This window comes from Cetorhinus maximus, chromosome 12 (assembly GCF_964194155.1).
Source record: "Cetorhinus maximus chromosome 12, sCetMax3.hap1.1, whole genome shotgun sequence".
NCBI lineage: Eukaryota > Metazoa > Chordata > Chondrichthyes > Lamniformes > Cetorhinidae > Cetorhinus > Cetorhinus maximus.
Window position 1 is genome coordinate 105,785,423 of NC_135890.1, and position 25,659 is coordinate 105,811,081.

The 25,659-nt window shown below is 43.9% G+C and overlaps 1 protein-coding gene across 2 annotated transcripts in view; it reads right to left on the reverse strand.

Annotated features, from left to right (window-relative positions):
• The window catches only part of LOC144687791 (uncharacterized), a 235,143-nt gene that overhangs the window by 14,410 nt on the left and 195,074 nt on the right, over nt 1–25,659 (reverse strand). For both annotated transcript variants that reach the window (XR_013578209.1, XM_078554295.1), the window contains 2 exons: nt 4,550–4,746; nt 2,559–2,820 (listed from right to left, as the gene is read on the reverse strand). Coding sequence is in view for 1 of the 2 variants with exons in the window: in XM_078554295.1 (XP_078410421.1) it covers nt 2,559–2,820; nt 4,550–4,746 (459 nt within the window). In the remaining variant the exon portion in view is untranslated. The remainder of the gene's footprint in view (nt 1–2,558; nt 2,821–4,549; nt 4,747–25,659) is intronic.

A 25,659-nucleotide genomic window follows, 5' to 3' on the forward strand; every position in this document is an offset into this window, starting at 1 on the left:
TCCCACTAGCCTCTTATGTGGGACCTTATCAAAAGCCTTCTTGAAATCCAAATACACCACATCCACTGGTTCTCCCTTATTTATTCTACTAGTTATATCCCCAAAAAACTCCAGTGGATTAGTTAAGCATGATTTCTCTTTCATAAACCCATGCTGACTTTGTCTAATTCCGTTAATTCTTTCCAATTCTTTTATAATTGACTCTAGCATTTTCCCCCCTACTACAGTTACTACTACTAGTTAGGCTAACTGGTCTGTAATTCTCTGATTTTTCTCTCCCTCCTTTTTTAAATAGTGGGGTTACATTTGCCACCCTCCAATCTGTAGGAATTGCCCCAGAGTCTATAGAATTTTGGAAGATGACCACCAATGCATCCAATATTTCCAGGGACACTTCCTTTGGTACTCTGGGATGTAGATTATCAGGCCCTGGGGATTTTTCAGCCTTTAACCCCATTAAATTTCTCTAGCACCATTTTTTTTACTAATACTGATTTTCTTCAATTCCTCCCTCTCACGAGACCCTTGGTTCTCTAACATTTTGGGAAATTATTTGTGTCCTTTTTTGTGAGGACAGAACCAAAACGTGTGTTCAATTCTTCTGCCATTTCTTTGTTCCTCATTATAATTTCCCCCGTTTCTGGCTGTAAGGGACCTACATTTGTCTTTGCTAATCTTTCTCTCTTCACATATTTATATAAGCTTTTACAGTCAGTTTTTACGTTCCCTGCAAGTTTACTCTCATACTCCAATTCCCCCTTCTTGATCAATCATTTTGTCCACTTTTGCAGAATTCTAAACTGCTCCCAATCCTCAATTATTTGAAGGGAAATCATTTACAGGGCTATGGGGATAGAGCTGGGAGTGGGACTAATTGGACAGTTCTTTCAAAGAGCTGTCACATGTGATGGGTTGGAAGTCCCCTTCTGTGCTGTGCTATGATTCTGTATTTGAAAACAACACTCGCCCTTATATAGCACTTTTCATGACCATCAGATGAGATGAAGTGCTTTATAGCCAATTAAGTGCTTTTGAAATGTAGTCACTCTTGTAAAGCAGGAAATGTGGTAGCCAAGTTGCACACAGAAAACTCTCACAAAAAAATCAATGTGATACTGATCAGATAATCTGTTTCTGTGATGTTGATTGAGGGATAAATATTGACCAGGATACCAGACAGAATTCCTTTGCTTTCCTTCGATATAGCACTATGGGTTTTTTTTAACATCCAACCAAGTAGATAGATGGAGCCTCTGTTTAACATCTCATCCACTTATGACAATGCAACACTTCCTCAGTACTGCACTGGAGTGGGAACTGAACCTGGAACCGAGTGATGCTGGGAAGACTCCAATAGCAACACTCACAATTCTTAACTGGATACTGGAAAACGTTTGTTTTCCTTTAGGCAATTGCATCCCATCAGTCTGCAGTGTTTGAATTTGGATCCAGAGGTTAAGAGACAAGATGTTAACCTCTGCATCATCCAGTCTCCAAATTAAAAAATAAATATAATTTCTTTGGGAATGCCTCATCTCCTACTTGAAATTCAGTTCTTCTCTGCCTTCCCGCTACAGTTCATGAGTGTGTCTGTCCTCCTCTGTCAGGCCTTACTATAAATCATTAGAATCTGTCTCAAGTCGCCACTTTTATAACTTATTCAGTAAATGCAACATGTGGTACCGAGCCACACAAACCAGGAGATGGGCTGCCAACCTTGCTTATCCCGGATTGTGACAAGCAGTCCAGGAGAAAGATCATAAGGGCATTAGGGAAAGAAAAGTGTATTTTTAAATTTGCTTTCTTCACTTCCGCTTATTCATTTTCAAAATATCGGGAATGGGAAAAGACTGGGTTAGAGGCAGGATGTCATGGGGTGACACGTCCAGAAATACATCCAACCAGAGTTTGTCTTCAGTTAGCTGAGCTCAGCAGGTCACCAGCAAGGGCAGCATTGTTGGAGGAAAAAAGGAAGAAATCAGCCCTGGTTCCTGCTCCTGACTGCTATCCAGTGACCTGTACTGGGAAGTGCTTGCGGTAAGCGCTTCATGTACTTCTGCCCACCAGGCTGAAAACAGCCCTCTGGTATAACAGCCTGCTGACACTTGCTTTCTGCAAGAATGCACAGTTGGGCAAGGTACTGGAGGGCCACTGGTGCACTTACAGCTGTCTAACATGAATAAGGACAGGGAGGGAGAGAAATTGAATTAATTAAATAAAAAAAAGTCCAGTTCCTTCCAGTACGTCCAATTTAAAGATTTTTTAAATGCTACTATGCATGAGGATCCAATTAGCTGTGCATATGCTAATAAGCTCACATGCCACTCAGACTCATGTCTCAGATTGGCTGCTTCTCAAAGAGAAAAAATTATGTGAGAGGCATCATTCTTACCTGTTGTCAAATGTTTCACTACTGTCAGGCATAGTAGGGAGACAGCACAACCCCAGGGTTTTATTGTCTGCCTGGGCTTTCCTTCGGGGACTGGTGCTCGAGAAGAATATACAAAGAAACATTTTCACCCTTGGCTGATTCTGATAAGAGTAGGCACCCTGCTTACCTCCAAAAATGTGAATCCAAGGGGAGTTGGACCAACATTCGTAGCTGGGTCAGTAGATTGCAAACTGTCTGTATCATCCGGCGATTCTAATTCACCACTTGAAAGGCCGTAGTTGATATTTTTTGGTTCCTGGCAGATGCTCAGCTGGTCACTGGAGGGGGTCGTCTCCGACTGTGAGGATATTGATACTTGGCTGTGTTCCTTTCTGGGGGAGGCAGCCGGCATGGAGGCGGGTTCCTTGTGGGGTGACACTGGCCTATAACTGCAATTGAATAAAAAGGAAAATTGGTCAGTAAGAGATTTAATTAGCTTCTTTTTAAGGAGTTAAACTGTAGGAAAGTTTTTACCTTTTTTGTGTCCTGCAATTTTCAATTCAACCCATTCCTGCCTTTCCAAAGAGCAGCATATCTTGGAAGGCAAAGAAAGCTTGGGAAGCTCTCTCGATCTCATTTTGCTTCTATAACACATCTGTTAGTTGGATGGTGAATGGAGTTTACTACTGCAATCCTTTCGAGGAGAATTATTTCACAAACAGTAAAATAGCCTTGAGATACCACTATTTTCCTCCACTTTTTACCCTGCTCCCCTGGATGCTGATCCCTTGAAAGATATGTTGTCATGGGAATCAAGAATGAGCCATTGCCTCACCCAAATGACCACTCCTCATATATGAGCTTTGAGTGCCAGGAGAACATTCGGACGTGGAGGACCATACTGCCAAGCCTGATCACCAGCTTAACCTAATGTCCAAAGGAACTTCATTCATCAGGGGAAAACATTACAATCAGAAGCTGGAACCCGAACTCTCTTCCTTATCTGGTGGTATCTGTAACAGCCCATGTGTTAACTCAGTACACACCAAGATCAAATCAAAGACCTTATGGTCTGTGTGGCTTAATTCCTTAGGGCTTTTGGCAACTAAAGTCACCAGAAATCCCACCAACCATTTCAAGGAGGGATCCACTCCATTTCTTCCTCACAGCATTTGTGTAAAATTATTATCACCAAGGAGATCCAATCAGTATTTATTTGGTGTCCCAATAATTGCTAATGTTGGGTGGATGCATCCCTTGTTGGCAGAGCGACCCATTAACTCATAGGGCAGGATTTTCGGGCCCGGGGCGGGCGTGGCTGGGAAACGGTCTGCCTCCCGCGATTGGCGCCCCCCCCGGCTGCGATTTCACGCTGGCTGGCCAATTAACGGTCAGCCAGTGTGACAGGCACCCTGAAAGGCTCAGTGCTGCTGGGGTGGAGGCAGGAGGAGGGCGAGCTCTGAAGTCTGCGCAGGTGTTGGGGAGCGCACACTGAAAGCTTCCTGAAGGCAGAGAGCTGCCTCAGGGAGCTGAAGAATTTTAAAATCAAAAATAAAGATCCGGAAACTCTGAAAAATATGTCCCCACATAGGACTCACTCACATGAACATATACATCATTTTTGTGACGTCAAAACATTTTCATTTTTTAAAATTAAGGTCGGAAACCTCATTCCGACTGTGGATGAGGTTTCCTCAAAAATGCAAAGGGTGCCTGGCCGATTTGCCCACCCACCAGCCGTAAGGTTGGACGGGCAGCGAAAAATCTCTCTTAATACCTTAATAGGCCTCTTGATTGTTGGCGGGTGCGCTGCTGACTCTCACGCATGCCAGCCGGCCGAAATATTGCGCAAGTATGTGATGGCCGACATCATCACGTGCTATTTTACGCGCAATTGGGTTGGGCGTGTGCCCGCCAGCGGGATGTAAATTTCTGCCCATAAGAGGCTATGCTGCAATGCTGTGCATTAGTTGGAAATGGCAATAGAGCATGTCCTACAGCACTTCCAACAACAGCTTGGCCAGCAGAGTAAGCGCACTTGAGCAAACCAAGAGGTGGTTTCAGAATCAGGCAATGACCACAAACCATTGTTCCACAAGAGTACATGGCTTCAATCATAGCTGGTATCTCATTATTCAAAGTGTTCCGGTACTTGTGCAAAAGCCTTTAAGTTCTTACTTTTCTTCCTTGCTTTGTTTACGCTCCTGGTGTTTGTCGCATGGGTCATCCTCTTCATTTGTGCTGGACTCTCTCTCCTCATATGTGCCATATTGATCTCTCTCCTCGCAGTTGCAAAACTGGTCTCTCTCTTGTACTAGGGCGTCGGTGTCCTTTGCCTTTGCGGAAGGGCTTATACAGCACTGCTTCACCCTGTCCTGAAATACAGAAAATAGGATTAGAAGAGGAAGAACTAAAATACAGTATCGCTTTACACAATAAGTACAGCAGAAAACAGAGCATTCAGTTCAACAGATCCGCACCAGTCTTTATGCTCCCACTCTTCTTCATCTAACCCCATCAACATATCCTCTATCCCTTTCATCCTCATGTATTTATCTAGCCTTAAGTGCCTCTATGCGCTTCACCTCAACTACTCCATGTCATAACGATTTCCACATTCTGCCAAGGCCAGTCAGCCCCTGACCACATGACAGCCTTAGTCCAAACATGGATAAAACTCTGTCTCTCTCTCCACAGATACCGTCAGACCTACTGAGTTTTCCCAGCATTTTGTGTTTTTGTTTCAAATTTCCAGCATCTTCAGTATTTTGCCTTTATGTATGGATAAAAGAGCTGAACTCAAGAGTTGAGGTGAGAGTGACTGCCCTTGACATTAAGGCAGCATTTGACCAAGTGTGGCATCAAGGAGCTCTAGCAAAACTGAAGTCAATGGGAATCAGGAGAAAAACTCTCCAATGGTTGGAGTCATACTTAGCACAAAGGAAGATGGTTGTGGTTGTTGGAGGTCAATCATCTCAGTCCCAGGGCATCACTGCAGGAGTTCCTCAGGGTAGTGTCCTCAGCCCAACCATCTTCAGCTGTTTCAACAATGACCTTCCCTCTATCATAAGGTCAGAAGTGGGATGTACACTAATGATTGCACAATGTTCAGCACCATTTGCGACTCTTCAGATACTGAAGAAGTCCATGTCCATATCCAGCAAGACCTGGACAACATTCAGGCTTGGGCTGATAGATAGCAAGTAACATTTGCGTCACACAAGTGCCAGACAATGACCATCTCCAACAAGAGAGAATCTAACCACCTCCCCATGATATTCAATGGCATAACCATCTCTGAATCCCCCATTATCAACATCCTGGGGGGTTTCCATTGACCAGAAGCTGAACTGGACTAGCCATATAAATACTGTGGCCATAAGGGCACATCAGAGGCTGGGAATTCTGCAGAGAGTAACTCATTTTCTGACTCCCCAAACCTGTCCACCATCTACAAGGCACAAGCCAGGAGTGTGATGAAATACTCTCTACTTGCCTGGATGGCTGCAGCTCCAACATAAGAAGCTCGACACCATCCAGGATAAAGCAGCCCACTTGTTTGGCGCCCCATCCATCACCTTCAATATCCACTCCCTCCACCACCGACGCAAACAGTGACAGCAGTGTACACCATCCACAAGATGCACTGCAGCAACTCACCAAGGCTCCTTCGACAGAAACGTCCAAACCCGTGACCACTATCATCTAGAAGGACAAGGGTAGCGGATGTACAAGAACAATGCCACCTGCAAGTTCCTCTCCAAGTCACATATCATCCTGATTTGGAGCTATATCGCCATTCCTTCACTGTTGCTGGGTCAAAATCCTGGAACTCTCTCCCTAACAGCACCGTGGGTGTACTTACGCCACATGGACTGCAGGAGTTCAAGAAGGCAGCTCACCATTCCCTTCTAAAGGGCAATTAGGGATGGACAATAAATATTGACGTAGCCAACAATGCCCACATGCCATGAAAGAATTTTTAAAATGCTCTCTGAATCAAGAAGTTTCTCCTGACTTCCTTAATGAATTTATTAGTGGCTATCTTATATTTATGATCCCTGCCGTAAGTGAAAATATCTTCTCTATGTTTAACCAATCAAACCCAAAATCTTAAATACATCTATCAGGTCACCCCTCAGTTTCTCTTTTCAAGAGCCCCAGCCTGTTAAATCTTTCTTGATTGTATAACCTCTCAAATTCTGGTATCATTCTAGGAAATCCTTCCTGCACCTTCTCCAGTGCTTCTATATAACTTGGAGACTAGAACTGTTCAAAGTACACCAAATGTGGTCCAACCAAGGTTCTCTACAAAGTTAACATAAAAGCAAAATACCATTAATTGCTTCCCAATGTTTTTCTATTTCTTTTTTTTCCAGTAAACTATTTCAGTTCTCATTCCCCCTTTTTTCTGTTGTGTTACTTGTCTCCAAGTTACATCAATAAGCTTATAAACAACACTCCACTCCCTCTATTTACACATCTGGTTATGTAACGCTATAACTTTCCTCTTATTCTTTGGTTGTTGGTTATTACACTCTAGGTATCTGGGTTTAAACTTCCAGCATCTCCAGATGACACACTATCAGCAACTACCACTGATACTGTCATCACATCAATGGGTGACACACTGGATCAGCATGTTCACCATTCACCTCTCAGTTTTTCATGCTAGCATTAAGTTGTCTATGTGAAATGAGTTTGGAGAGATGCAACTTTGTTACATTTTCCTAAAGTGTCAGGCCCTGTCTCTGCAACTCAGATTATTTGATTAACATAGCTGAAAGTGAAGGGAAAGCAATCTCTTCCCATCCTTCATTGCTGCAACTGGGGAGCAAATACCTCATTACTGCAGCTCGGGAACAAACACCCTCATTACCACAACGCAGGAAGAAACACCCAAATTACTGCAGCTCCTGAGCACTCCCTTGGTACTGCTGTAAATGCCAATTGACCAGAGAGTGAAGAGCTCACCTATGAAGTGTACAGCACAATTCCCACAAAGTGCTTACGAGACCCTTATCCTCAATACATATTCAACAGGAGTACATGTGAAGTAGGCTAGAGAGGGTCTGTAGTTTTTTTATTTACAATAGGAGGGTGGCTTAATAGAGCAGAAGTATGACCTGAATACATAAAAATGCAAACAGTAGCTGTATTGTTCCTGAGCTCAGGTTCATTTGCAAAAACCTAAGAACACTGAACGCAGCCTAACACTGAGGAACACACCATTCACTATATGGCTGTCTGTATGCATGGCAATATATACAGTGGCTACAGTCAGCAAAATGTTGATTATTAACAAGTGCTCCTCTTTTGCTAGGTGTGTTTCTTTGCTATTTGTGCCCTACATTCTTTTCCTTCACCCTTCGCTTTCCACTTGAAGTGACCTCACGCTGCAAGCCCTATCCACACCCACTCACATGCCGACACCCAACAGTAGCCTGACTCTGAACCAATAACATTGACGTTCTGCTATCCCCTTTACCTTGGGTTCATGCAGAAGTGGATCAGAGCTCCCTGGTGGTCTGTACCTTAAGTCCAGAAGGCTGTTTTAATTTCCCCTCAGAACTTGAAGCCAGATCAATGAGAATCAAAGTTTACGGTTTTTCAGCAGCTCCCACTGCTGCTGGCGACCTCCAGGCCGGTCATTCTGGGCGGGGACTTCAACTGCATCATCGATGCGGCTGGACGATCCGGCAGGGCCGGAAGCAGATTGGACGCTACGTCCAGATCCCTGATGGAAACAGTTAAGGATGCCAAGCTGCACGACGTCTTCAGCAACCCTGCAGACGGAGCGCAGCGTAGATACACCTGGTCGCGGCCAGACGGGTCCATTCGTTCCAGGATAGACTTCCTGTTTGTGTCCCGTGCATTCACAGTCAGATCCACCGAGGTCAAGCCGGTGTTCTTCTCTGACCACTGCCTCCTACTGGCGGACTGCCACTTGGAGGAAGACCTGAGGGTGGGCAGGGGGGCATGGAAGCTAAATGTGCAACTGCTGACCCCAGAGAACATTGAGGAGCTCAAGAGGGATTACAAAGGTTGGAGAACCGTGAAACCCCTCTTTGAGTCCCTGACACACTGGTGGGAAGTGATCAAGGGAAGCATCAAGAGGTTTTTCATCCGCAAAGGCACCCAGAAAGCTAGAAAGGAACAGAGGGAAATGTCCCGACTCCAGGAAAAGATGCAGAATCTGCTCCGGCTGCAGTCGATGGGGGTCGATGTCAAGGAGGAGCTCCAAGAGGTGAAGGGCCAGCAAGCCTCGCACTTTGCCTCGGAGGCCTCCAAGATCATCTTCCGTTCCAGAGTCCGCTCCGTGGAGCAGGATGAGACGTGCTCACGTTTCTTCTTCCAAAAGGTACACAGAGAGCGCTCTGTGATCAGCAGCCTGAAGGAAGAAGACGGCTCAGTAAAGTCATCACGGTCCGACATTCTGAGGATCAGCAAATCCTTTTATGCCGGTCTGTATGACGTGAAGCCCACGGACAGCACGGCCTCCCAGTCCTTCCTGTCCTCTATCACGGAGGTCTTAGACCACAGTACGCGGGAGAGCCTAGACAAACCGCTAACTCCTGACGAACTGACTAAGGCCCTCGAGTCCTTCGAGAAGAGTAAAACCCCCGGAAGCGACGGCCTGCCGGCGGAGTTGTATTCGGCTCTGTGGGACTTGATCGGCCCAGACCTGCTAGAAGTGTACGAGAGTATGCTCCTGGCCGGCAGCATGTCAGAATCCATGAGGAAAGGCATCATCACCCTCATCTACAAGCACAAGGGGGAAAGGGAGGAAATTAGAAATTGGCGACCCATTTCACTGTTGAATGTGGACTATAAGATTCTGTCCAAGGTCATCGCCAACCGGGTCAAATCCGCTCTGGAATTGGTGATTCACCCTGACCAGACCTGCTCTGTGCCAGGCAGGAAGATCTCTGACAGCCTGGCGCTGCTCAGGGATACGATTGCCTATGTACAGGACAGGGGTGTGGATACCTGCCTCATCAGCTTGGATCAGGAGAAGGCCTTTGACAGAATATCGCACACCTACATGGGGGATGTGCTCTCCAAAATGGGCTTTGGGGAGGGAATTCGAAATTGGATCCAACTGCTCTACACTAACATCAGTAGCGCAGTCTCAATCAATGGGTGGGAAACAGATAGCTTTCCGATTAAATCTGGAGTCAGGCAGGGCTGTCCTCTCTCGCCTGTCCTTTTCGTGTGCTGCATAGAACCCTTTGCCGAGTCCATCAGGAAGGATCCGGGCATAAGAGGAGTGACGATCCCAGGCAGTGGAGGCACTCAGGTAAAAGCCTCCCTGTACATGGACGACGTCGCCGTCTTCTGCTCGGATCCGCTGTCGGTGCGCAGACTGATGCACGTCTGCGACCAGTTCGAACTGGCCTCGGGAGCCAAGGTAAATCGTGGGAAGAGCGAGGCCATGTTCTTTGGGAACTGGGCTGACCGATCCTTTGTCCCCTTCACTGTCAGGGCTGACGGCCTGAAGGTGCTGGGGATATGGTTCGGAGGGACCGGGGCATGCGTTAGAAACTGGAAGGAGCGAGTGGCTATGGTGAAAAGGAAACTGGGCATGTGGGAGCGACGCTCCCTCTCCATTGCGGGTAAGAACCTGGTCATCAGGTGTGAGGTACTCTCGCTGTTGCTGTACGTGGCGCAGGTCTGGCCCATTCCACACTCCTGCGCGATGGCGATCACTCGAGCCATCTTCCGCTTTATCTGGAGGTCGAAAATGGATCGTGTCTGCAGGGACGCGATGTACAAGCCTCTAGATAAAGGGGGAAAAAACGTGCCCAACATCGCCCTCATACTGATGGCCACCTTTGTGTGTGGCTGCATCAAGCGGTGCGTAGACCCTCAGTACGCAAACACCAAGTGTCACTACGTGCTGAGGTTCTACCTGTCCCCGGTGTTGCGAAGGATGGGTCTGGCCACGCTGCCGCGGAACGCTCCAAGTAGTTGGACCGCGCCGTACCTCCTGTCCCTGGTGGAAAAATTTATGCAGAAAAACACCTTTGACCACAAGTCCATCAGGCAGTGGTCAGCACGTAACGTCCTAGAGGCCCTGAGGGATAAGGAGAGGGTGGACCCTGTGGGATGGTTCCCCGAGCAGACTGTCAAAGTCATTTGGCAGAATGCCTCATCGCCAGAACTTTCCAACAAGCACCAAGACGTAGCTTGGCTGGTGGTGAGAAAGGCCCTCCCCGTCAGATCCTTCCTACACGCCAGGAGTCTCACCCCCTCTGCACGATGCCCTCGAGGTGGCTGTGGTGGGGAAGAGACCGTTGTTCACCTCCTTGTGGATTGTGCCTTTGCAAAGAAAGTCTGGAGAGAGATGCAGTGGTTGCTGTCGAGGTTCATCCCGAGCAGTTCTGTGACACAGGACTCTGTGCTCTACGGGCTGTTCCCAGGGACACACACCGAGACAAACATCGACTGCAGCTGGAGGATCATCAACTCGGTGAAAGACGCGCTTTGGTCTGCCCGAAACTTGTTGGTCTTCCAGCACAAAGAGTTGTCCCCGACCGATTGTTGCGGACTGGCACAATCCAAAGTCCAGGACTACGTGCTGAGGGACGCACTAAAGCTTGGGGCAGCTGCCGCAAAGGCGCAATGGGGAAGGGTCGCTGTCTAAGACCTTTCTACCACAGCGCACCGAGAGACTGGGAACTGTTTAGAGCCCCTCGGGCTGTACAGATCAAAATGAAAGGCTGTAAATGATTGTAATATTGTTTGTACTGATGCACCTGGTGATACATTTTGTAAAAGTTTAACCTGGATTGTACCCTTGTAATGTTGTTTTTGAAATGGTTTTGAATGTGATTGAAGATTTTTTATGAATAAAGTATATTTTTACAAAAAAAAAAAAAAAAAATGAGAATCAAAGTTTACAAGTACCTGTAGCATCGGAAGAATCCACTGAAATCATGCCTCCAGTACCTTTTGCCCAATCATATAGCGCATAATATATAATATACAGTGCAGTCACTGGGTACAAGTTTCTCCCTGGTTTTGCACCTGTCATTTCAGTAAGTATCTATTTTAGACCAGTACACAGGTCACACAGCAGTATACTTAGGAGAGATAAAACATGTTTGAATTGAAGACTCATGCATCGTTTCCTTAGGTGACACAGCACATTCCCAGCACCTCTTGATTCATCATTTTAATGAGACAGGAAAAACAATTAAGTCAAATCTTTCCAAATTGCCTGACACTCTGCTTACCAGCACTGGTGAAATTACACTTGTTAAACTTCTCTCAGATTCAGCGATTTCTCAGAAGAATTACTGTGTTTTGTAGTCAGTAAAAACAACAGTTTGATTCAATTCAGTAGATCTGCTACATTCATCTTTCTTCATTATCCAATTCCAATAGTCTGACCTGGACTGATCTGAACGGCACAAGCAAAACTAAAAAAGTCAACACAACCAAAAGATCCTTGGGAACTGAAAGTTGCAGTGGGTTATCCCAAAGTTCCACCAACTCCAGGACTTGGGAGCAAATTAAGCTCTAAAGCTCCTACATGAAATGATTTTGGGGGACAGTGCTGTTAGGAAGGGAGTTCAAGGACTTTGATCCAGTGACAGTGAAGGAACAGCAATTATGGTTCCAAGTCAGGATGGGGTGTGGCTTGGAGGGTAACCTGAAGGTAGTGGTGTTCCCATGTGTTTGCTGCCCTTGTCCTTCTAGGAGTTAGAGGTTATGGGTTTTGAAAGTGCTGTCAAAGAAGCCTTGGTGAGTTGCTGCAGTGCATCTTGTATATAGTACACACTGCTGCCATTGTGCGTCAGTGGGTGGAAGCAATGAATGTTTAAGTTGGTGGACAATCAAGCAGACTGCTTTTTCCTGGATGGTGTCACATGTCTTGAGTGCTGTTGGAGCTGCATTCATCCAGGCAAGTGGAGAGTTTTCCACCATACTCCTGACTTCTGCATTAACAAAATCGACCATGTAACATAATTGTCATGGTCATTGCTTGGAAAACTCAGGCTAGGCAGCATCCAAATAGAGAAAATGAGAATAGACACATGAAATATTAACTCATTTGTTCTCTCCACAGATGCTGACAGACCCCACTGAGTGTTTCTAATATTTTCTGTTCAGGTTACAGATTTTGAAGAGCTATAATTTTTTTGCTTTTTGTTAATGGTAGTTTCTAGGCTTTTACTCTGTTATGGTGCAATGTAAGTGTACATTATTGTTGCTGAAAATGAATGTAGTATCATTGGGCTGTAGTAAATGTCTCACAATTGCAGTATGAAGTTAGTGAGTAAATCTACTTTACGGTTACGTGAAACAATAGATAAACAGTGAACATGATTTAAAGAAAGGCAGGCTTACATTTGTATTATGCCTTTTATAACATCAGGACATCCCAAAGTGCTGTACAGATTATCATGTACTTTTGAAGTGTAGTCACTGTCGTAATGTAAGGAACTTAGTAACCAATTTGCACACAATCAAGTCCCACAAACATTAATGCGATAATGACTAGATATTACGTTTATAAAAGGGAAATAGCCTCAATGACAAACAACCTTGACTTTCAGGACAGATAAAGTCGATTGTGGAACTCCTCTGCAGTTTACTAAGAATTTTAGAAAACTTTCACTCAAGTTCCACGCAAAAAGACTTCTCGTTAAGTGAAAACCATAGGCATCTAAAGAAAAACATAGGTTGAACAGGAAGGTGGTTTAAGAGAAAAAAATGAGGAAGCAAAGTACTAATGAAAGGCAGTGTAGGCTCCTGCATGAGTCAATGTTCAGACCCCAGTTACGTCTAATTTACATAAATGATTTGGGTACCAGTATCCTGGTCAAGTTTGTCAAATTTACTGCACACACTAAAATAGGGAATGTTGAAAATCTGAAATAAAAGCAAAATAAGTTAGAAACACACTGAGCTGCCAGCATCTGCAGCGGGAGAACAATTGACATTTCATGATCCTCCCCTTTTTCAAATTGAAAATAAGAGATAAACAAGCATAATAATAAGGGAAGGGGAAAGAAAACAACCAGCGGTGTGGAAGTACCAGTGATTTTCATTGCTGAATGATGTAAAAGATCATTTCAAGAATGTTACCATGAAGCAGCCTTAAAGAGTTAAAGAAACAAAGAGTTTGTAATGGGAGCTTAATGAAAAGGTAAGAAAATGGAGATGATGGTAAATGTAGAAAGCCTGTTTGAAATTAAAACACTGGCAATGTCCAGCCAGTCTTCCATTTCCAAAAAGAGAAAGACAGGTCAAACGATAAAGGATCTCCTCCCAGCCAGTTGGCATTTGGGGTTGGGGGATGTGAAATAGAAGCAAAGTGAGTCAGTCTCATAGTGGACTTCACCAATGCCCCTCATATGAGGATCCTGACTAAATGGCTGCTGATGAATTGGCCTGGTACATTGCACTGGATTTCAATGTCTTGAACATAAAAGCTCATCAGAGCAGGCAAAATCTGTGGAGAAAGAGTTAAACTTTCAGGTGAATGACCTTTCAACGGAAGCGTTCACTCTGTTTCTACTTGCACAGATGCTATCTGACCTGCTGAGTATTTCCAGCAATTACAGTTTTTATGTCTAAATTACAGTATCCACAGTATTTTGTTTTTGTAAGGTGCCCGATATTTTGCAAGTAGATTCTTTATTTACAGCTTGGGCATACTCAAACAACATGGAGCCTACTATGGCGATGTTGATACCCATCTTATAGCCAGTGGGAAAACGGGGGGGCGGGTGAGAGACAACAGCTGCTGCAATCTATTGTCTGGAGTACGAGTGTGAGATGGTAAATTCCGAAATGTAGTGGGTTATTTTAATTCCACCCTCCCAGTGGGAATCTGATGAGTTCGGATTGACTTCCTGTTTTCCACCCTATGTAAATGGAAAGTAAAATCAGGTGTGGTTTAAAATGGGTGGGCAATCAAATCTGATCAACTTCCTGCTGTGCGGGTTGAGTTAAAATTACAGCGCAGGATTCAGTGTCTGAAATGACTGGGTTTCAGAGAGGCAAGAAGCATGCTGTGAAACCTCCACATGGCCAAGTGGTGGAGCCGTCATTCAATGTAATATCATGGATGCCTGTTTTTTTTTTGGCAGATGGTGGCAATGCACTCTCACATTTTATGATATGCTATGCTAACCACGCGCACCTGATACCTGCTGTTTGCCTAGCCAGGGCTCGAACCTGCGCTCATCAGCTAGTTACTGAGGAGCCAATGAATATCTTCTTTGTGAGAGCATGGGAGATATAAATGGAAACTCTCTTGAGTCAGCGTCGTTTGAAAATGATATGGCAATTGAAGACTGGAACCAGGAGTTAGCTGTCTGTGGCGCACTTGGTAATGAATTTTCAATATTAGCACTCAAAGGCAATGTTGATAACTGACCAGCACACTTAACTCATTAATGAGACATAGCAGAGCAAACCTATCACTCAGCTTATTTCTAGGTAACCCTGCAAGTTCAAGTTCATACCCCAAAATGTAGGGTGATCCAAGGCAGGCAAGGCACAAGAAGCTTACTGAACTTCTGTGCTGGTGGGCTGCATGGATATAGATGGTAGATTTCCATCAAGGCCCCTGCATAAATCGAGTGCCCTGGCCTGTGACGATATTTTTTCCCCCTTTATTCTTTCATGGGATGTGGGTGTCGCTGGAAAGGCCAGCATTTGTTGCCCATCCCTGATTTCCCTGGAACTGAATGGTTTGCTTGGCGATTTCCAAGGGGAGTTAACCTTGCTGTGGTCTGGAGTCACATGTAGGTCAGACTGGATAAGGGCGCCAGATTTCCTTCCCGAAAGGACATCAGTGAACCAGATGGGTTTTTACGACAATTGATGATAGTTTCATGGTCACCATTACTGAGACTAGCGTTTCTTTTAATTCCAGGCTTATTAATTGAATTGAAAGCTGCCATGGTGGGATTTGAACGCACATTAGCCTGGGCCTCTGGATTACTCGTCCAGTGATATTACCACTATGCCACTGTCTCCCTACAAATTAGCTGATCTCAACCAGGGCAACAGTTGGATCACTAAAACTGGTTTTTGGGTGGCCCTGGGCTGAAGAGAAATGACAGCTAGGATTCTTGTTGCCAAGGCCTATTCAGGGACTCCTGCGAGAAAGTACATCTATATGGGTGCTGCATAAAGGCAGGATTGGAGTGAGCTTTGCTGTGATGCCTTCCCTACGCCCCCTGCAATGAGCACATAACTGCTGGTGCTCACTGCACGGTTTCACAAAGGAAGAATGATGACTTGGTTGCGGTACTGGAGGACAAAGTGCTTGGGCTCAGGTGAGGAAGGGCGAAAATTGAAAAAAATACATGCTTTCCTAGGAATACATAGTATTAAATCCTGAACACTCTGCAGTCACAGACTGTATAACCAAGGTATCCAATGTGTTATATGCAGCATATTTCTATGCAACCTAGCTGCATTGACACATTTCACTGTGTTAATGGGGCTATGTAATTCAGGTTGTTGTTGAAACCAAAGCAGCAAATAAAAGCTAATTGAGCAGAAAGGCTGATGATAAATGTAAATACTGTCGGGGAAAAGTTTGCACTCCCAGTGATCTTTAGCTTGAACATTTGTGAACAGCAGGTATGATCTCATTAAATTCACATAAAAACACAGACCAATTTACTTGCAATCATTTGTTAATCAACCTTCCTCAGGAGAGATGGACATCAGAAAGAGAGAACATCAAGTGGACATCAAAAGGTCTTAATGACTGACAACACACATAAATCACCAAGTACAACAAACTTGGGGGCATTTATTAAATTGAATTAAAAATCATTAAGTAGGGTAAGGAAAAGAAAAACTTTTCTGGTTTTAAACAAATTATACTACACAAAGTGTGGTAACTGATGTTATAGCCCCTCCCTTCTGTCAATGGGGGTGGGTGGTCACATGATGTACTGTGGGGGCTCCAACCAATGAGCTTTTAGCGTGGGCAATCCTGGTGGTAGAGTTTCCTGATGAGAGTCCTGTTCAAGTGTGAAGTATCTGTAAATCTCTCTGTAACAAAGTTAACTGTTTCTTGATGAAACCTGTCCGCTCAATTGGCGATGAGGGTAAAATCAGCTCTGACTCTGTGCCTTGCCCTCTTACTGTGAGTACATCAAATTAAAAAAAAGCTACTCCTTTTGTTCCTGCACCTCCTTTAGAGTTGATCCATATGATGCGACTATGGAAGATTGGAGCCAGTGCGTAGAGCGCCTCAGATTTTATTTTGTAGCAAACGAGATAACCGTGGAGGAAAAGCAGAAAGCGATCCTCTTAAGCGTATGTGGCAGTAAAACATACAACCTCATTCACAACCTGATGGCCCCGAGTGCACCCAATTCCAAGTCCTATAATGAATTAGTGGGCCTTGTGAAAATACACTTCGAGCCGAAGCCATCCGTCATAATGCAGCGTTTTAAATTTAATTCAAGAGTTAGGGCCCCAGGAGAATCCATCTATGTCGTGAACCTCAAGCAGTTAACAGAACACTGCGACTTTGGGGACACGTTAAACAATATGCTGCGGGACTGTTTGGTTTGTTGAGTTAAGAACGACGCCATTCAGCGCCGTTTACTTGCCAAGGTCGACATCGACTTTAAGTGCACCCTAGCAATCTCCCTCCCTATGCAAAGTGCTGAGAGAGACTCGCCGGCTTTGCAACACATGGAAAATGGTGCCGAACTTCATGTTGGCAGGAACCGAGCGTGGCACAAAAGCCAGACCTGCAGAATCAAAGCGCGATTCAATGTCCGCAGTGAGAAACATTAAAATGCCTAGCAGAAACACTTCAGCAGCGACTTCAAGACAAAGTTGCTATAGATGTGGAGGTGACCACGGAGCAGATACCTGTAAATTTAAAGAGGGAGGATGCCATTATTGTCATAAGAAGGTCACGTGGCCAGACAAAGTTAAATCAGTTTGCAAAACAGCAAACAAACATGATAGGAGTAACGGGTACAACAACGCCTGAAGCTGCTGCTCCTGACATTTACTCCTTATACAATGTGACTGCTGTGAAGACTGAACTTATTACCGTAACATTATAAGTGAATGAGAAGCTACTGAAAATGGTAGTGGACACGGCTGCCTCGACCTCGGTGGTGGGAGAACACACTTTAATGAAGGAAGACAGCCAATAAGCCTGGAGCGGACAATCGCTAAACTGAAGAGATACATGGGAGAATCCATTCCGGTAAAGGGCATCACCAAAGTCCCAGTCTCTCAGAAGCAAAAGACAGCCCAGCTGCCTGTAATAATTGAGAAAGGAGAAGGATCCAGTTTTTTAGGCTGAGCCTGGCTACAGAAGATCAAACCTAACTGGTCTGAGATATTTCACCTTTTCCAGAACTTCCGAGAAAATACAACATGGGTTCTTGGAGTGTGCCAGGGAAATGGAATGGCCTTCACATGCTACTAGGATCCCTCAAGTCAAAGGTTGTTCCTCTAGAAAATTATGAAGAGAAGCAAGATGAATTTAAGGCCACTCTGAACAAACTGAAGAAATAGTTGGCAGAGAAGACTCAGTGATGTTCATTAGTACAGAAAGAGACCAAAGAGCTGAAGGACCAGCTCAATTAAACAAAAGAGGCCTTGAAAGGAAGAGTCATGGAACTTTCCAAGATGCGAATGGATAGTGGAGTCATGAGTAGCACAATTACAGAACTGAAGCAAGCTAAGAATTCACAGGAGAGAGACCTGGTCAACTGTGAAATCAAAGTGAAGGACAAGCTCTGCTGCAGAGAAAGAAAAGACAGAAGTAAGATTGGAAATATAAATCCAACGATGAGGCTCAAGGAACTAAAATGAAAAGCAATGAATGCCTCAAATATACTGAGAACCATTGAGTCATTAAAAAATGAAATGACTGAAATTGTGAAACAAGTGGAAATAAAGGTTCCCCTTTTAGAAACATCGATGTCTAGCAGAACCAGAGTAATCAGAAGTTTAACCATGACATGCACTCTAAAAGCTCGCACATTCAGCGTAGGTGACAAGGTACGCTTACGGAATTTCGGCAGTGGACCCCGCTGGGTTCCTGGAGCCATTGTCTAAGAGTCCATTATCTTACCAAGTACAAGTGAGAGATAGAATACTCTGAAATCACATAGATCAAATTCGTGCCAGAGAGACACTCCAACAACCAACTGATTCACCTATGATTAACGTTGAACTGTCAATTCCTGAGATGTCTGATCGACCTAGGAGAGACATGCCAAATGTCTCTGAAGAGTTGTCAAATCCTGAACTGCCATGTTCCGATGATGTCTCATACTGCAGTTCTAGACCCTGTTGATCCCGTGCAGAAACCTCCAGCGGTAGAGCTACACCGCTCTAGCAGTATAAGGAGAGCACCTCAGAAGCTTGCTTTATAATCGCCTGAAATTGTATATTTGTTTGATGGATTGTTCAAATGTTTTCCTGCAAATAGAAATTGTAAAAAACTGAAAGGGGAGGAAATGTGGTAACTGGAGGTATAGTCCCTCCTTTCTGTCAATCAGGGGCCACATTGTGTACTGCAGGGGGTCCAACCAATGTGCCTTTATTGTGGGCAATCCAGGTGGCACAGCTTCCTGACAAGAGTCCTGTTTGAGTGCGAAAGCATCTGTAAATCTCTCAGTAATAAAGTTAACTGTTTCTTGATGAAACCTGTTTGCTCTGTCAAGTCATCGCACAAAAATTCACAGCTTCTTCCTTCTTGAGACTCTGAAACACTCCTTGCATAAGCTAAAATGCATTTAAACCCTGAGTACTATCAAATAGTAGGCAAACATAAGGTGTGTTTTAATTTTACCATCGATGCATTGCAGCTTTTGGTTCACACAACAAGTAAAAGTTGCGCAAAGCCTGACCGAGCTCTGGCGTGAAACTCCTGGAGAGGCTAGTTTGATACCATATGATCAGAGCCCAGAATGATGTCAGACTGGACCTGAACGTTGTTAACTGTGATGAGGATAGTCTTGAACTTCAAAATGACATAGACATGCTGGTGGATTGGGCAGACAAGTGGCAGATGAAGTTCAATGCAGAGAAGTGTGAGGGGATTCATTTTGGCAGGAAGAATATGGAGAGACGGTAGAAAATAAAGGGAGAAACTCTAAAGGAGGTGCAGGAACAAAAGGAGTTCGGTGTAAATGTACATAAGTCATTGAAGATGGCATGGCATGTTGAGAGAGCAATTGATAAAATATTTAGTATCTTAGGCTTTATTAATAGGGGCATTGAGTACAAGAATAAGGAGGTCATGTTGAACTTGTATAAGACAACAGACAGACCTCATTTGGAGTACTGTGTCCAGTTCTAGGCACCATACTTGAGGAAAGATGTGAAGACAATGGAGAAAGTACAGAGGAAATTCACAAGGATGGTTCTCAGGATGAAGAACTACAGCTATGAGAGTAGACTGGGGAGGTTGGGACTGTTTTCCTTAAGAAAAGAAGGCTGAGGGAAGGCTTGATTGATGTATTCAAGATCCTGAGGGGTATGGACAGGATAAACAGTGAGGAACTGTTTCCATTCAAGAGAGTGAGAAGAACTAGAAAGCATAGATTCAAAATAATTGGCAAAAGGAGTAAAATAATGTGAGGCAAAACCTTTTCACCCAGAGGGTGGTTGGAGTCTGGAATGAACTTCCTGAGAGGATGGAGGAGGCAGGTTCGATCAAGGTATTCAAAAGGGAATTGGATTGCTACCTGAAAAAGAATGTGCAAGGTTACGGGGATAAGGCAGGGGAGTGGGAGAAGGCAGAATGTTCTTTCAGAGAGACAGTGCTGACTCGATGGGCCGAATGGCGTCATTCTGCACTGTAAAGATTCTGTGATTTTAAAAAAATGTCATTCTCTTTAATGCTTACACTTATGTAAACGTTTATAACATACATGGCAGGGCAGGATCTGTACAAATGCGTATCATCACGTGTACACAAGAGCTCCGACTCTTAGCCATAGTCTAAACATACTGTAACGCTTTTAGGGGTTTTAAATAAAATACATTTTGTACACTGATCCATTGAGACTGACAACTGGACAAGCTTAAATACTTATTGTATTATCAGGCACACAATCCACAACCAACAATAACCTGTTGTGAAATTCCAGACTGACGAACACTCCTTACTTACATCAACTTCCAATTAGAATGAGGGAGATCAATGCTGTGTCAGGTGGGAGGTTCTTACCCACGTGGATCCAATTCCTTAAACAAACTACACTAAAAAGACTCTTCTTCATTCAGCATTGTGTCCGACAATACTGTCTATTCTGAAATTGGTTTTGAGGATATTCCTTATAAAATGGGAGGGAAACCATAATCTGAAGGATGACCTTTCTTGAAAAATCGTAGCTGTCAGCTAGTTTATTGGAGCATTACAGGGATAATTGTATATTGGCTGAATGAAATGTAGCACACAGTATATGCAATAACAGATTGTTCAAAAAGGTCAAAGCTACTAACAAAATGGGCTGAACAAATCCACATTGGCAGATAAAAATGGAGGTGGGGCTGGGGGGCCTTAAGTTTAAATTTCATAACCGACTCCCACCAGCTGCCATTTTGACTGGCACAGGAAACATGGAGGATTGTTACCTGATGCCCACAAAAATGATGCCAGCCTTTTGAATGCCTTTCTCAATTTTAAATCTCCTTGAGTTTGAAGTCTTCAGCGAGGCAGGTGAGTTCGTGAAGCTTGTGTGTTCAAGTTCAGTTCGTCAACTTTGGGGGAAGCCTGTTCTTGAGTTGGGCACCTTTTGACGGGGGAGTTTAGACAGGTAAGTTTAAAAGGTGTTGTCAACTTCAAATGTCATAATTAGATGCTGAATGATAAGTTTGATTGAGTAAGACTCTTTTACAATTACACCATGTGAAATTTGCTCCTTAGGATTAGTAGGCCCCGATGTTTTGGGCAGTGTACTCTACCCATTGTCTGGAGGAGTCACTGGAACAGGTGAAAGTAGTAGTTATATATAAGTGGAAGATAGGATATGGGCGAGATCCTATGGCTGATTGGTCAAGTTGTTGGGCTGTTCCCTCTTGAGACTTCTGTAAAGTTGTATTGACACAATGGCAGGTAACTTCAGGGCACAAACATCACTCCAGTGACTCAAATATCTCACTGGAGTGGCAGCTTGTTTCCAGGGAATTATAGAAATTTACAGCACAGAAGTAGGCCATTTGGGCTGCAATGTCCATGCTGGCTCTTTGAAAGAAAAGTTGTGCTCAATCCCACACTCCCACTTTTTGCAACTCTAAGCTCATCATCCTCAAGCACCTGTCCAGCTCCCTTTCAAAATCATAGATGGAATCAGCTTCCACCACCCTATCGTCTCAGCAGGAATAATATTCTGTACTCCACTTTCTCCCCAGCAGATTAGCTCGTATTAGACAATCACCATTTCTGGTGGTTCAGACATTGCTGAGTTGTACAGTTGCTCTCACACTTGGCTCTTTTAGTAATATAACATTTTGTTGCTCTTTCTTAAAAAGAAAAATCAAAAAAGAAAATCAATAACCCTTCAGAGTTTCAAGTTTATTAGGCTTAGGGATGGTACAAATATGTGATCGCAAGCTCACTGCACCATAGACCCATAGAAAAGTTACGGTGCAGAAAGAGGCCATTCAGCCCATCGTTGTGCCGGCCAAGAAGAGAAAAAAGAAACTAGCCGCTAGTTTAGCAGCACCTTAGGTCAAATATGACACCAAGATTGTGAAGAATCTGGTTTAGTCTCGGGATGGTTGCCAGGAAGAGGGATGGAGTTGGTAGCTAAAGAGTGGAGTTTGGAGGGGGACGATAAACAATGGCTTCATTCTTCCCATATTTAATTAGTGGAAATTTCAGCTGACCCAGTACTAGATGTTGGATGGGCAATCTGATAATTTAGCAATAGTGAATGAGTCGAAAGAGGTGGTGATAAGGTAGAACTAGGTATCAACAGCATCCATGTACAAACTAACGCTGTGCTTTTGTATGATGACACTGACCGGCAGCAAGTAGGTGACAAGTAGCAGGGAGTCAAGAATAGATCCTTGGGGGACACCAGAGGAAACAGTGCGGGAGTAGGAAGAAAAGCAAGTGATACTCCAGCCACGGTTAGATAAGAATGGAACAATGTAAGCAATCCCAACCAGCCGGACAGCAGTGGAGAGGCATTGGAGGAGGAGGATGATGTGGTCAAAGCTGCAGACAGGTCAATCAGGATGAGGAGGAATGTTCACCTTTGTCATGGTCATATAGGAGGTCCTTTGTGACTTTGTTAAGAGCTGTTTGCTACTGAGGCAAGGATGCAAACTTTATTGGAGGGATTCAAACATAGAGTTCTGGGAAAGATGAGAATGGATTTGGGAGGCAACAACAAAATTCAAGGATTTTGGAGAGGAAAGGGAAATTGGAGATGGGACAGTTGTTTGCAAGAACAGTGTAGTCAAGGGGCTTTTTGAGGAGAGGGATGATGGTAGCAGATCGAAAGCAGAGAGGGATAACACTTACAGAACAATTAACAATATCAGCTAACATGGGGGTCAGGAGGAGGAGAGTGTTAGTGGTCAGCAGTTTCGTGGGAACAGGGTCAAGGGACTAGGAAGTGAGTCTCATGCTCAAGATGTGCTTGAAGTGGGTATGAGAGCAAAAAGAAGAGAAACTAGAGAAAGATGTGATTTCAGGACCAAGGCAGAGGGGAGCTTTAGAAGCAGTTTGGCCTGATCTGCTAGTGGAAGGGAGGGATGGGGCAAAGGCAGCCAATCGATGATAAATCCTTGAGTTCCCGCAATTATTGTTGGAAGTGAAAGTGTAGTAGACAAGAGAGAGGGTTTAACATGATGGTATGCAGTCGAGAAAAGAAGCTAAAGTTTATATTTGCATTTCAGGGTGATCCTGGTATAGTGAGCAGTTTTAACAGGACATAGCAGGAGTTGAGAGTGCTTTATGTAGTTCTGCAGATCTGGCAGTGAATGCTAAACCAGTTGTCTGCCATATCCTTTCAAGTCTGTGTCCTTGGGCCTAAAGGAGTAATGATGGGGGCTGTACCGAGTAACGATTTTATTGGGGGCGAGGGCATCAAAGATGGAGGTGAGGGTGCAATTGAGCAAATCTGTAGCTGAAGAAATGTTGTGACAAATGAAAGACCAAAGGCCAGATAATTGAGATTTTGAAAATGCAGCTGTAAGTCAATTCGGAGATTTTTTTTCCCCAGGAGCTGATATAGGGGACGGTAGGCTAATAGTCTACATTGGCTCCCTACTCTTTGAATCCTTACTTTTTGAACTCTTGGAATTTAAAATCTCATCCATCCTGTCATTGCCTTGCCCAATTGACCATTGCAACTAACTGTATGTGGTCTTGCATCCCTCCTGTTTTTCAAATCTGGCATCTTGTACATCCTTTCCTCCATTCCATTATTGGAGACAGACCCTTCAGCTATCTTGCGTGTGAACTTTGAAACTTCTTCCTTAAACCCTCTGCATCTTTACTCAGTTTTAAAAGGACTTTTCAAATCTTACCTCTTTAATCGAGCTTCTAGTCATCTCTTGTAACTTTTCTACAAAGGTTCAGCTATGAAGCACCTTTGGTTGTTTTTCCTATTAAAGGTACGGTTTAAATGCACATACTTATTGATGGACTCTAGTAGTATTTAATAAATCTAAATAAATAAGAGCGATCACTTGACTTGTAAAATCTCTCAGTCTTTGAGTCATTACACTTTCCTCAAACAATTTGTCCGATCCATTCTCTCAGGCCTAATGGTATAATGCAGTCTGGTACATAACTTTACAAGGATGCATTTTGGTTTATGTATATCTTCCCTTCCATCTTAGTTACCCTAGTGAAAACAAACTGCCACTTCCTCGCGGGATCACAAGGAAAAAGATACACCTCAGTTTCATTCCTCATCCTGCCACAATGAGACCACAAAACCTCCTAATGGGGCACATTCCATCGTGAGGTTTCCCTAGAAAATAATCCCAATTAGCTCAACTCCAGCATTGTGCAGTAGTTTCATCAATCGAAGACTGGAGAAAGGTGCAAGATAGAGTTTTTCTTTCAAATGATACTCATTATTGGCCTGGGGAAGAGGGTTCACAATGCAACAAACATTGTGGATTTCACGAATAATGACCGGCAATTTTGAAGTTTTAAATTTCTAGCTAGCCAAGAAAAATAATTTTGTACTGACAGGCACAGTGATGCAGTGATGTTGTTACACAGCTTTTAACAATATTTCTCCTCAGATATAACATAATCCGACAGAGTAGAATACTGCAGTAACCAGCAGCTCGTTCCATTTAAACAAAACTGCTTTCCCCATAACAGCTGGATTTCCATCTAAGGCCCAACCTTTTTGACTAATATTTCACAATTATATGCCACCTTGTAAATAAAAGAGGCAATTCACAAATAACTTTAGCATAAATGAATAATTATTCAAGAGAAGGGAGGAAATGAGGGACAACACAGAGAGAATATCTCATCAGCTGAACTCTGCACTATCCCGGATGCTCAACCTGAGCTGGTCGCTGTTTTAGAGAGAGGCATCAAGAGGTAGGAACATAGGACTTCGGAGCAGAAGTGGGCCATTCGGCCCTTCGAGCCTGCTGATCTGATTATGGTCTCAACTCCACCTTCCATCTACCTCCTGGGTGCAGACAGAAGCTGAACAGTCAGTAACTGCATTCATGTAACTGGAAACTAAACCCACCCTATTGAACATGACTACATCTTCAGTCTCTTCAGATATCAATGTCACTGTTCAGAACAAACAATCACCTCCGAGAAAATGTGCTTACAAAACACTAAACACGTCCTTGACAATTGACACATGCTACCCTCAAAAAAATTGTAATATTAAATAAAAGAGTGTATGGAAATTAGGTCCATATTGCCCAATTTCCATAATTTGTATATAATTACAAATCAGGGACGAACACCTAGGGCTCAATTTCTATATTTTTCAATTCAACATTTTCTATCTTTGAGGCTGTACAACACAAAAATATTGAGCCCTGGGAGTGAGGCTCTGGCCAATATCATTGGGTTTACAAAATTAAATTGTTGTGAATTGTACAGAAAGACCATGTCCAACATATATTCCAAATGAGTTTTTCTGCTTTTCCTGATCAAAGTGAGGAATCTACCTTGGGGAATTACACACTATCTGATTACAAGCACACAATGACAACAAATACTCCCAGTTCAATTAGTTACACAGTAAACCGTCCTCTGCAGTGACTCTATCATGTACTTCAGACTCAATTCCCAGGAGTCTTGCTGAACCAGTGATTTT